The sequence below is a fragment of the Phyllopteryx taeniolatus genome, chromosome 8 (genome assembly GCF_024500385.1).
Source record: "Phyllopteryx taeniolatus isolate TA_2022b chromosome 8, UOR_Ptae_1.2, whole genome shotgun sequence".
In the NCBI taxonomy this organism is placed as follows: Eukaryota; Metazoa; Chordata; class Actinopteri; order Syngnathiformes; family Syngnathidae; genus Phyllopteryx; species Phyllopteryx taeniolatus.
This window is the reverse complement of record NC_084509.1, coordinates 10,186,474-10,200,000: the sequence shown is the minus strand read 5'-3', so window position 1 is coordinate 10,200,000 and position 13,527 is coordinate 10,186,474. Positions and strand designations below refer to the sequence as shown.

The following is a 13,527-nucleotide window of genomic DNA, read 5'->3' as shown; positions in this document are numbered from 1 at the left end:
ATATATTTTATATAACAGATTTAGGTAATCTTGTGTGCGTGTGTGTGTGTGTGTGTGTATATGTGTACATATAATTGTGTGCCGCTACTGATGGTGCAGCTTCTGTTTTAGGAATAAAGTGCGTCTACATGATGTGTCTTTGTACCTGCTCTTTGTTGCTTACCCTTTCTCTTTTGTTAGGATTTAAAAAAATAAATAAATAAAACAAACAAACCAGAGCATTAAAAATATTTTTTAAATTCTCAATACTCAAAATAAGCAGTTAATTTTCACTTTACAGGGACTTTAAGGGTGAAATAATTTTTTTCTTGACTTTAGTATGGATCTCAGATCTTTTAGGAATTTATCCTATTTTTTTTTTAAAATATGTAGTAATTTAAGATGTATATACATTTAAAATGTATCTTTAGCAATTTCCTTTTTTTTTTTTACTTCTATATACGTAATTGTTTTTACATGTACTTGATTTTTCTGTAGTTTTTTTCCAGATGGTTTTATTTTATTTTTTTCTCATTTTAGATCCGCAAATGATAAATTGAGGAAACTGGTCTCTTGTTTGTTGAAGACCTTTAATCCAAAAGGCTTTTTGCCTTTTTCACTTCTATATTTTTAAGTGTGGAGTCTCCCTATTTGTCTCCGGTGGTTATCCCCTGGGAGTGATCACAATAGCGTTGTTGCTAAGCGTGGCTCCAGAAAGACCATCCTGCATACCAACCGGTCGCTCACCTGCCTGCTAGCAAACAGCTTTTTTTGGGGCCATTCTTCATGTGGAATAAGACAATACTTGGGGAAGGTACTGTGAAACCAGGTGTTTACATACGATATCTTAAAAAAAAAAACATGCTTTTTTTTCCCCCACTTCACTTTCCCAGACCTAACGTTTACTGTTTTTTTTAGGTCAATTAGGATTACCAAAATTATTTTTAATAGTTTAAATGCCATAATAATTAAAGACTTATTTAGGGGTGTTTTCACTACCTTCTTCAAAGTCAGAAGTTACCTACAGTAAGATTACTTTGCCTTTAAAGCATTTGGGAAAACCCAATGTCATTTCTCTTGAAGCTTCTGATAGATTTATTGACAACATGAGTTAATTAGAGACACACCTGTCCATTTATTTGAACTAGAAACACTGCTTTGTGTAACATCAAGGAAAAGTCAAAAAGAAAGCAGACATAACAGAGAGAAATGTGGGCACAAGTCTAGTTCATCCTTGGGTGCAATTTCCAGATGCCTGAAAGTGACACACACCATCTGTTCAAACATGTATACACAAGTGTAAACATCATGTCGAGTCATTTTACTGCTCAGGAAGGAGACGGGTTCTGTGTCGCAGAGCTAACTTTGGTCTGAAATGTGCATATCAACCCAAGAACAAAAGCAAAAGACCTTGTGAAGATGCTGGCTGAAGCTGCTAAGAGTGTGTCATTATCCACAGTGAAACGAGTACTGTACTGACATGGGCTGATAGGCAACTCACTCTGCCAGAAAGAAGCCATTATTCAAAAAGAAAAACTAAAAAAAAAAGCCAGATTAGTTTGCAGGTGCACACAGGAAAATCCTTTAATTTTGGAAATGTTGTCCTGTGGTCTGACAAAACTAAAATTGAACTGTTTAGCCATAATGAGAATCCTTACGTTTGGAGGAAAAAGGGGGACGCTTACAAGCCTGAGAACACCATCCCACATTTGAAATACGGGGGTGGCAGCAGCATGTTGCAGGGTTGTTTTTCTACAGGAGGGACTGGCGTACTTCACAAAATAGATGGCATCATGAGGGAATAAGATGATGTGGAAATACCGAAGCAACATCTCGAGACATAAGACAGGAAGTACAAATAATTTGGGAAATCCTCATTGACAGGAAAAGTTAAGTCTGATTTCATATCAGACACTGAGGGGGGGGGGTCATTTTAGACCCAAACACACATCATCATCATCTATTACTAATGTCTGAAAATTGTTTTTGCTTTTTTTTTTTCATAATATAAATATGTATGCATAGTTTGGATTTACTATTGCATGCTCTTAAGACATTTACTGTATTTCATACAAATCAATTAGGTGACATTTGACTACTCACTACATAAGTCATTTCTTCATTTTATGTACGATCATGACTTGACTGTTCGTCACAATTGCCCTTACTTATGGTTGTTTATGACAGTTGATTTTTGAATCATTAGAGAAAAAAATTCCATGTATTATTTATTTGTTGGTGCAAGATGAACGTTACATCTAATGAAAAAAACAAAAACAAATTGGCCATAACATTAGGTACACCTTTAATAACATGCAATACAACAGCAGTATAGCATGTCAAAGTAAAAAAACTGGAAATAACTGAGGCCCTTTTATTAGATGTTTTTAAGTTAAAGTTGATCTTTATTGAAGTCTTTATATTTTTATTTTTATATTTTTTTTTTCTTTTCTAATTCCTTTTTGTTTTCTCTTTTTAAATATACTGTATACGGACTTTGTTACTTTTGTATCTTTGTAAGAATTTTGTTTAAAAATATATTTATTTTGTTTATATTCTTACTCCATCTCAATTGTTTTAAATGTTTTTAAACGTGTAGTAATTGACTATCGTTTCAAAACTAATTTTTATTCACTTTTTTTAATCTTTCGTCATTTCTGAGTTTAAAATGTTTATTTTTTATCTACTGAAATCTTTCAAAACAAACAGTCTCACTCGTCAATTGAGATATTTTGATATCTTATTAAAACTATCTCTAGTATTGAAAAAAAAATCTTTCTAAAATCGTTTTTCTCTTTTGTAGTTATGTTTAAATATTTACTCATCTTTCGTATATGAATTAAAATAAGTGAATTATCACTAGTAGTTAAATGTATCTTAAATAAGTATATCACATACAGCACAGTATCTGCCTCTTACCATATACTTCTAATAATACGATATCTCTAGAATAAACTCCTATTGTTCTACTGCCTTATCGTGGGCTGTGTTTTGTCTTAAGTTAACTGGGTATAATGGCTGCTTGGCCTTTTAAAAGTCAACTTTAAGGTAAAATATTGTTTGAACTTTTGTATTGGCTTGCGTTCGTGTGTGTGTGTGTGTGTGCGTGTGCGTGCTTTAGAACGTTGATGGGATCAGTGTTGAGCCACCAGAAGGAGTTAATGGTCTTTGCTGCTCTTGTAAGTCACACTCACTAATAATTGACAGGAGGCCTCACAGTGACACACACTTTTGTGTCCCTGCGGAAAGTTCACTGGGGACATGAGGAGAGAGACTTTTGGACCGTTCATACGGTGATGTAGAAGCTGAAGGTAGGAAACACATTTTGTTAAACTTCTACTTTTCTATTAAGCATGAGGACTATCATTAATAACATTAATGATAGAATCACAATGGATCAATGTGGACTTCAACTGCGGTGACTTCTTTAAATCTCGGAATATTCCGTTTAGTCATTCAACCAACTGTAACTGTATAAGAAAATACCACACATTTTTTAAAATTATTATTTCATTTAATCATCTAAAGGTGGAGTGTGAGCGCTACTGTAATATAATTTTTTTTGTACATTATCCATTCAATTGATAATTTCATAAACTTCCATATTCATTACATGGATAGAAACTGGCGGCACAGTGAGGGACTGGTTAGAGCGTCTGCCTCACAGTTCTGAGGACCGGGGTTCAATCCCCGGCCCCGCCTGTGTGGAGTTTGCATGTTCTCCCTGTGCCTGCGTGGGTTTTCTCCGGGCACTCCGGTTTCCTCCCACATCCCAAAAACATGCATGAATTGGAGACTCGAAATTGCCCGTAGGTGTGACTGTGAGTGCGAATGGTTGTTCGTTTGTATGTGCCCTGCGATTGGCTGGCAACCAGTTCGGGGTGTACCCCGCCTCCTGCCCGATGACAGCTGGGATAGGCTCCAGCACGCCCGCGACCCTAGTGAGGAGAAGCGGCTCAGAAAATGGATGGATGGATTATTGCAAAACAGATATTTATAGATACAATTTAAATTTTAATTATTTTAAATCAACAGCTGTAGAAAACCATCACCAGTGTTTGTGAGATTGTAAGTAACTGAAAACACCAAATTATTATAAAATAAATATTTTTGAATAAAATAATAATTTAGATGAAATGAATAACTATTTAAGTAAATTGGTAGATGATAAATTTACATTTTGTGTGCTTTCTTCTGTGTTTCTGTTGTCTTAAAGCACAAAGCAGTCAAACGTGACGGTCTCCATGGCAACACAGCATCGCATCTCTCCCCCAATTTCCCTTATGTAGGTGAGTGCATATTCAAGTGTAGTTACGATAACACATTCGGTAAGTGAGCAATTGTGTTATGAGAATGGTAATACAGTACAGGGGTGCCTTGAGATACGAGTTTAATTAATTCCGTGACTATTCTCGTGACTCAGATCGCTCGCCTCTGAAATCGCCTTTCACCTTTTGATTAATTAATTATTAATCAGTTTCAGCTCCCCCCCCCCAAAAAAAATAGAATCTTTAATTCGAAAAGTAGCACATTGTATTTTACAAAAACATACATTCATGAAATAATTAGATCTAATTAAAAAAAATTAAACAGTTTTTGTCACAAATTGCCTCAGTTGCACTACTAAATACAGTCATTTTATAACATGGGTTTCTCAAATGAGGCTTTACGAGCCTCTGTTTTATGTGCTTTGCCACCATCTTGTGGCAAGTATATGCAATTACAACTCCCAATTATTCACAGATTTTCGGTTTTGGCGCCAGCGCTATCCCGATTCACAGTATTGCAAAAGCAATAATAAATAAATGCACAATGCTTCATCCCTATTAGCGGCTCCTTCTCCTTTGGGACTGGTGAGAAGAAGAAGAAGACCGCAGCAGATCCTCCGCCGTCCAACCCCAATGGAGACTCGTCCAAATGTGCTTAAAGGAATATGGCGGCATTGTCACACCAGGAACAGGCATCAAGAAAACAACGCTACAGTCAACATGAAGAAGGAAGTTGTGCGAGGATCCTCGCAGACTGTGACAGCGCCACACACTGATGGTTCCTGGTACAGGCCAGAGCTGCCAGATAGAACCTCTCAACACCAAAAGATGTGGCCTCGCGGTGGTTTGGGCAGCTTCACCCTCACCAAGAGAACCGCCACGCACACTTCCTCCACTGCATGCACCCGCAGTTCTCCTCCACCGGGGCAGGTCCCCTCCTCCATCCAGCCTACTTGAGGCCTTGAGTCCTCCACAACAGGAGACATTTTTGTTCTCTCTTATGAATTGCCTGGATTGCAGGTTTATTCTCATTCTGGCAGCATCCATGGGACCGTGGAGGTTTGTCAGTTTTGCTCAGGTTTTATTGGGTTATGTCAAAGCAAGAATTTGATTTTTATTTTGTCAGTCCATCTACAGTTTTTGATACAGGAAGGTTTTTAAACCAATTCACTAAAATGAACAGAAAGCATTTGTGTTGTATTTTACAATTTTCAATTAGATGGTTATGTATTCAGATTTTTTTTTAAACTTTAAAACAATTTTTTTATTGTAAAATCAATCCTGCTTAAAGCTAAAAGATGTTGGGGGAAAAAAAAGTTTTTCACATTTCCATGGGTCAACCGTCAAACGCTCGTAAAGCTTTTTTTTTTTTTTTTTAAATCTTAAAGTTGTGAAGCAAAGTGAATAAGCTCTGTCCTGATTGGCTGAGGACTTGACACCCTCAACTGTTTATTTGATGATACACACACACACACACACACATGCAAGATAAGATCAGTCAGCCACACGGCATCAGCTCATAAAATAATGTATGAAAACGTGTGTAAATATAAAAGCAGCAGAAGCATACTTCAATACTGAAAATAAAAATGCATTTAGAATCTAGAACAATGCAAATTCAAGTCAACATCCAAACAATAAAATGAGGTTACAATAAAAAGGCTGAAAGATATTTTCCAGATATCACACTACATCCATGCCCAGCCCCCTCGCCACCATGGTGAGGGCCCGCACGGCTCCGGACGTCCCACCGGGGTCGCACTCCTCCTGCGTGGTCCCGCCGGGATCGTCCTCGATGTGCGGGATGGTGCTCATGACGCAGTACACAGGGGAGTCGCCACCTCCACGGGGGCTGGACTGAGCGGACGGGTCCTCCGTGGAGGAGGAAGAGGAGGAGCGTCCGCTGTCCAGGGTGACGGCGGCCCTCTCGCCGCGACTGCGCTGACTCTTGCGAAGGCTGACGGGCTTCTTGTTCATGTTCTTCATGATCTCTTTGGTCACCTCCTCAGTCTCCACACGCACCATGTTCAGCTTCAGAAAGCCATCCACGTCCTTCCTGTATCTGAAAAATATTTGCCATTTGGCATTTATCCCATTAAATTAAATGAACATTATAAATGAACTATTACAATATGCTACAATATTGCTATAGTTCACCTATAACCCTGAGGACAAGCACATTAAAAAATGGATGGATATTACAATATGTATGAACTAATGGTAGATTTTTTCAAAATAAATTACATTTAAAAAATAAAAATAGGACGTATATTTTGTGTTCAACAATTAGATTTTCATTTCATGATAGAACATTTTAGAAGCTTAATGTGCAACAACAACAACAGCAAAAATTCAAACGTGTATTTCTAGATGTTTTGCCGAGAGGCCGGAAATCAGGTCATTCAAATTTCTTGAATTTATCTACGTCACTAGCGAAGATCTCCGCCTTCTCTTTCCGCTCCCGAGCCAGCACTGTCAACATGACAAACAGGTGCTCTCACAAGTGGGTCTTCTACTCAGAGGGAGCCAATCAGAGGAAAAGCGGATACAAAACTGGGTCAAACAGAAGTAGCTGTCAGAGGGGCCTTTTCTGGACACTCTTATGACAAAACCAAGGTGTTTTTTTTAAATTAAATTGACACTTTTATACTAAGTCCATGTTAGAGAGTCACTCAATGGACATCTAAATAGACAAAATAATGGGACCTTTAATCACAAAAGAGTCTCAAGGGCTTTACAGGCCCACAGTTGATAAAGATCGAGAAAAATTACTACCGAGTCTATTTTGGGGGGATTTTTTTTCTGCAGACATCGTTTTTAACTCCAGAACTATGGAATAAGTGCCAATCTAACAACATTAGAGAGGTCCTTTAATTAGTTAACAACTGTCGGCTTAAAGTGCGAAAAAAAAAAAAATAATCTGAAAGTGTACTTTTGAATTGATCGCAAATTCTTCACATATATTTTGGGGATGCTCAATGTGCAAAACAAGTATTTATTCAAAATGTCTATTGTAGTACACATGAATAAATATAATTTATATTTTGAGGAATTATATATTTTTTTTTAATTATGTTTGAAATTAGTTAAATTTTTTTGTACTCATGATAAAACAATTATTTCACATTTTTGTAGCCCTATTGGGCAAAGAAATAAAAAAAGCTGTCTTACTTTTTTAAAATGAACATTTAAATCATGTTTCATTTTCAACATTTACTTAATATTTGTGTATTCTTAATATAAAAAAAATATTTTTTTTTTTCTCAAAAAGTGTATGTTAGTGTTCAGTTTTTATAAATACATACTTTTGTATGATGAATATGCAAAAATTGTCAAAGGGTGAATTTGGTCTAAACAATTTTTGCATGGTTGAATTATAGTAAAATATTTTGAATACTTTTCCTTCACTAATTGGCTGGGATAAATCACACTTCTTTCACTGGCTTATGTTAAGCTGTGTGGTATCAATTTTGTTGCAAGTTACCAAATATGAATCCTTGGTTTACGTTACCAAGATCGCTGGCTTATTAAGGAAGGGTGCATGGCATCCATTTCGTCTTAAGTTACCAAACATGGTTCCTTGGCTTCAAAAGGCTGAGTTTGACCGTTTACAGTACCAAAAATGTTTCGTAATGTCACCAACCGGAATCGCGAATGTCCCGAGGGCCACTTCAGTTCATGTTTCTTTCGCAGGTGAAGAGTGAGCGTGTAACACCAGGAGAACACTTTGTCGCAAAGGTGACATTTATACTTGGACATCCCCCCCACCTGCACATGAAACATGACATCACTCGGCATCAACAACACGACGACAATCAGGTCGACAATCGAGCGACGGACCTCGTGCACCCTCTTGAAGTGATGGTTCATGGTCTGGAAGGTCTGACAGGAATATTCGCAGCCTTGCACAGAGCAGTGGAACACCGAGCCCTCGTTGTGGACGTCCGTGTGCTTCTGGAGGTCTCGCTGGTTCTTGAATCTGATGAGGAAAAATTACAATGACGCCCTCACTTGTGCGGTGTTTACAGTATTACTACGTAAGCGTGCATGCGTACCAATGTACCTTTTCTCGCAAAAGTCACAAGGGAAGGGCCGCTCGTCACAGTGTCGGAACCTGATGTGGATCTTGAGGGCGGCCAACGTCGTGCACGTCATGTCGCAGAAAGGACACTTGACCTGATTCACTGCAACACACAAACACACCCACATGTGAAACTACTATGGTCGCGACACATTTATTAACAGAAAAACGCTTACATTCCATGCGATGTTTACCCACTTTTTGTAAATAAAAGACATGATTTGGATTTTCTGCCAACTAGTGTTGCATGTTTGAGTCCAAAAACTGATAGACACTCAGCCAGAGCCAGTATTGAACAACTTTTTGTGAACAAAGGATTTTGATTTGGCTCTTCTGTGACTCAGGTTGTGCATTTGAGTCCATAGAATGATGGAATGTCAGCTGGGGCATTATTGACCAACTTTTTGAGATGAAAGTACATTGATTTGGTTCTCCTGTGACTGATGTTATGCCTGATTGTCCCGCCACCTAAACTGGTTACTGCCTATTGTTTTGTGAACAAAGCACTTTTTTTTCATCTTCTCCAACTGGTGTGGTGCGTTTAATCCCGAAAACTGATGCTCTTAGGCAGTGACCTTATTGACCAACATTTTGTGAACAAAAGACTTGATTTCGATCTTTTGCGACTAATGTCAAGCATTTGCGTCCATAGGCTGATAGACTCTCAGCCAGAGTCGTCGTCGTCTGACTTTTTGTGAACACAATAACTCTGATTTGGATCTTCTATGACTAGTGCCATACACTGTGATCATTTTCAACCAACCGTTTGTTGACAACAGACTTGATTTGGATCTCCTGTGACGAGTTTTGTGCATGTATTCCATAGACTGATAAGACTCTCAGCTATTGACCAACTTTTTGTGAACTACGCACTTGGATTCGTATCTTCTGCGACTGGTGGCTTGCATTTAAATCCACACACTTGACAGACTCTCAGCCAGAGACGGTATTGCCTTTTTGTGACAAAGGACTTTGATTTGGGTCTTCTACGACTGGTGTAGTGCATTTGAGCCCACAGATCGATAGACTCTCGGTGAGAGCAGGTAAAGAGCAACTTTTTGTGAACAAAGGATTTTGATTTGACTCATAGATTCTCAGCGGGAGGCAGTATTGACTGACTTTTGTGAACAAAGTACTGATTTAGATCTTCTGTGACTGGTGTGGTGAATCTGGGCCCATAGAGTGATTGACTCTTAGCTGGAGACTTTTTGTGAATGCGAAAAGATGCGATATTTTGGATCTTCTGTGACTGGTGTCATGCATTGGAGTCCATCTGTTTGACAAGAAGGAGCGCCGAGTAAAGATATAAATTGCTATGTTAGCTTATCGTGCTAGATAGCTAGCTACCATATGTCTGTCACTTGAGATCTACTCGAGTGTTTTACGTGTATTATGTTTTCATATTAGCATGGTTAACTCCGCCTTCTGCTTATATTACAATTATTGTGAGAATGTGACTTAAACATTGTGTGTACAGTTACTAAAGGTTTTCTGATGGTGACAGTTTTGACTGTATTCCAAATATAATTGATCTAAACAGGTGAGTGCACAATAGTAGTGTAAATGATTACCATGCTGTCGTACGTGATCCCGCAACAGTCTCTCACTGGAAAAGGCTTTGCCACAGTGTTCACACACAAGTGAATCTAAGAGAAAACATTTAGGAATATAGGAACACCACCAAAGAATCAGGTAGGATGCAGTAATGCTGTTTGAAGGGTCCTCTCACCCACTGGCTGGGCCTGCCTGTGGAGGTGGTCAAAGAGCTTGGTGTTGCTGGAGAACATGCTGCCGCAGGTGGGACAGGCCACCAGTCTTTCTTGCGTGTGACTGCGCATGTGCTCTCTCAGGCGGTAGCGGATCTTGAAGAAGGCGTCGCAGCCTGACGGGACAGATGAAGGTCAAACAAGGACCATAGAGCGACGCGTCGACTTCGTACAATGGGTCGTACTTGACCAGCGGCAGAAGAGAGCCTGCTGTTGATGGGAGAGCTGCTGCTGCTGCTGCTGCTGCTCCGCACTTTCTACGTGATTGTCCACATGGCGGTAGAACCACTCGGGGTTGGTAAACGTGCTCTGTGCAAAAACAAACGTGAATTAGCAAGTGTCTGAAAAATAGGGATGGGTATCCTTAATCGTATGATTCTGATATTATAATATAATTGCACGGCACTACACAAGCAGGGGAAGGAGCCAGCCGTACCTCTCGCACGTGGGACTGGAGTGGGGCGAGACGGGTCGCTTCAGATTGTGAAAATGCTTCTTCGATGAATAAAATAAATGTGAGTAATTTCTCCAATACCGTTAACAGAACCGTGAAGGGTGGAGTTTATCGCTATTTCGGTCCGTAATAATTTAATCCCGGGGCCAGTTGAATAAAAGTGCTCGATACCCATCCCTACCGAAAAGCGTCTGGAACGTATCCCCACCGAGATGAGTGGGGGTTCATTAATTCTTTGTAATGGATGACTGGTGATGTAACCAATGACACACGTACATCACAGTTCTCCCACTGGCAGAGGTGTCTGTCGGAGCCCTCGGGCAGCAGGTTGCTGCTGTGCACGGCCTGGTTGCACACGGGCAGGTCGGGGTGGGACTGGAGCAGCTGCGAGCCCACGAACTTGAGCTTGGCGTGGTAGTTGTGGAAGTACGCGTGCGCCTCCAACTCCGCCGGGCTGCCCATGGAGACGAACTCGCAGCCTTTCCACAGACAAGCGTACTCGTCTGGGAAGCACAAACAATGCGTTCAATGCAATGTGTTACAGAGGAAATGAACTACACAATTCAATTGAGCACGTTCGTGCGCGACTTTGACTCAAGTATCCTCAGCCTCACCCAAGTCCTCCAGGGCGTCCTTGTCCCCCAGGTAGTCTCTCAAATGCTCGGACATGTGGTCGCTCAGCTCCTCCATGCCGTGGCCTCTGTAGCTGCACGACGCCCACTCGCACGCCACCTCAAAGCGGTCCAGCCTTTTGGTGGCCATCGTGACGGGGGCTTATGTGCTGAGCACAAAGGAAGACATTTTAGACACTACAGTACAACCAGAGAGCACTGATATTGCTGATGGCGCATTTATGAAACAGTTATGGTTGGGTAGGTCTGGGGCAAAGGCTGAAATGGGACTGGTCCCCCAAAAAAGCACGTAGACATCAACGTATATAAAACAAATATAATGCAATTTAGGTTTAAAATGTAGTTCAAGCCTTGTTTTCACTGACAGCCATTCCACCACTAGTTAAGATAAGCTAAGTATAATAAAGGCTGGAAAGTGTAGGAAATGGAAACCTCGACTGTTTAAGGTGTCACGTCTGGTAGTTTTCGGCAAACATACTAATTCTATAGAATTTGCCATGTCGATGCTGCCGTTCGTCCAATAACAGGTGTCAGACATTTTTCTTAGGACTTCTCGTATAAATAAAACCGTTTGCTGAATGTGAAACAAATATTATTCATATTTTAAGGTGATAATTGTTACATTGAATGTTTCCGACAAAATGTGCAATGTTCCTTACAGAGCTTTAACCAACGCCAACCATCGAGCAAATGCTGTTCCCTCCTTTCCGTTGTCTGCCGTTGTTTACTGCCGGGTTAGGAACCCGGAAGTGTTTTTTTTTTCTTCTTCGTCGTGGGAAACTTAAAAACAAAACACGTTATCGGAAACGGAGCCCTCTATCGTCGTTTTTATTTTTGCACTGATCACATTTTTAATGGAATGAATTCAAATTAAGTGGTAAATCAACTTTTGTCGTTATTATTTATGAAGACAATATTGATGACTCCAGCATGGCAAATAACATCTTAAAGAAGAAGCGGAGGTGCAGGTGATCTTTTACTGTAAAAGTGTCCCCACTAATCATTTATTCAATACCTCGTTGCTCTGCAAACACACGAGACATAACTGCTGAATTATTGATGCACCTTTATGTCAGGATGACTGATTTGCAGGAAAACACATGAAATCATTGCAGCGAATACATGAAAGAAAAGAAAATAAGTCATCTGGCATTTCACCAATTAGGTTACGTTGCTGTCGTATTTCTTTGTCAGCAATGTGAAGCAAATTTTACTTTAATAAACAATTTTAAAAATTAACAAAATGTGAATTTTTTTTCTTAGATTTTTTTGGTAGGCATTTTAGGATATTTTTCCAAAAAAATTTCTTATTTTGCGGTACACAATGCGTTAATCGCCACCCCTTATGGGCAAGTAACAATATTTGGTAACTTGGACCCCATACTCACTTTTTTTGGGACCTTATTCTTGCAAAAGTCTGGCATCATAATATTCACTTTTTTTCCTGGTAATGTTAATTACATCTTTTTCTTGCAGTAATAATTTTTCTTCTTACAAGTTTTTATCATATTTCTAGGACTTTCTTATTGGAAATTTTGATTTTTGTTTTGTTTTGTTTTAATGTTTAATGTTACAACTTTACCAAACATTCCTTATATTGTTTGTATTGTTTATAAATCGACGCCCGTTAATCTCAAATCTGTCCAGGTGTATCTCAGACGCGCATTGACCCTTCGGATTGATGAAAATGGTTACACCCATTTCAGATGACAAGACATAGTTATGACTTGGACATTATATTACTATTACTCTTTAAAAAAACACAAGAATTAAAGTTAGAAAACACAAATAAAGTCACAACAGTTTACAGTCACGTTTTGTTCTTTAATTCGAGTTCATTCCAAACAAGCTGAGAAGCACACACACACACACACGCACGCACACACACACACACAAGGATCCCAGCAACAAACACGTCATCATCTGCATCCATTTGTCTTTTTGTCCCGTTATATTGTAGCTTTAGTTCACTGTGATGAGAGAATGCAATGCCACCCATAATAAAGCAGACCACAAAAACAAAAAAATCGAGCGGCCTTCAGCACCAGAGAGTGGGAGTGAGTGGACTGTGTGGCACTGTGTGGCGTGGACACACACACACACACACACACACCCACGCAAGCACACATAGACATGTGCATATTAGGATTGTAATGCTGGAGAGATTTATGAAGGAGTTAGGAACACACTGAAAAGAAAAATAGTACACCTATGAAATTAAATTTGCAATATTATGAGATGGAAGTCATAACATAATATTGTTTCTCATATTACCACATTTCTTGCATTATTACATATTTTTCATACTTTTTTTTGCTGGGCTCTTACAACTTTATTACTGCAAAAC

General features: G+C 39.3%; 2 protein-coding genes and 1 long non-coding RNA gene across 5 annotated transcripts in view; 2 read left to right on the top strand and 1 right to left on the bottom strand.

The window, feature by feature from the left end:
* LOC133482182 (mediator of RNA polymerase II transcription subunit 13-like) overlaps positions 1-132 on the top strand; it is a 35,906-nt gene extending 35,774 nt beyond the window's left edge. For both annotated transcript variants that reach the window (XM_061781993.1, XM_061781992.1), the window contains exon 30: positions 1-132. This exon is cut by the window's left edge and continues 682 nt beyond it. The gene's annotated coding sequence lies outside the window, so the exon portion shown is untranslated.
* A 2,920-nt stretch (positions 133-3,052) lies between these two features.
* On the top strand, positions 3,053-5,816 carry LOC133482647 (uncharacterized). Of its 2 annotated transcripts, XR_009789864.1 has the most exons (4): positions 3,091-3,158; positions 3,229-3,290; positions 4,196-4,268; positions 4,810-5,816. It is a non-coding gene; the product is annotated as an uncharacterized LOC133482647 (long non-coding RNA). The 2 variants fall into 2 exon arrangements; XR_009789863.1 differs by having other exon boundaries at positions 3,053-3,290.
* Positions 5,662-11,943, bottom strand: zgc:112083 (uncharacterized protein LOC550461 homolog). Its single transcript, XM_061783008.1, has 10 exons — positions 11,840-11,943; positions 11,163-11,329; positions 10,825-11,051; positions 10,280-10,403; positions 10,058-10,210; positions 9,900-9,974; positions 8,311-8,431; positions 8,088-8,226; positions 7,891-8,015; positions 5,662-6,309 (listed from the first exon to the last, which is right to left on the bottom strand). The coding sequence occupies exons 2-10, from the start codon at positions 11,308-11,310 to the stop codon at positions 5,931-5,933; spliced, it is 1,491 nt and encodes a 496-aa protein (XP_061638992.1). The 5' UTR covers positions 11,311-11,329; positions 11,840-11,943; the 3' UTR covers positions 5,662-5,930.
* Between the last annotated feature and the right edge of the window lie 1,584 nt (positions 11,944-13,527).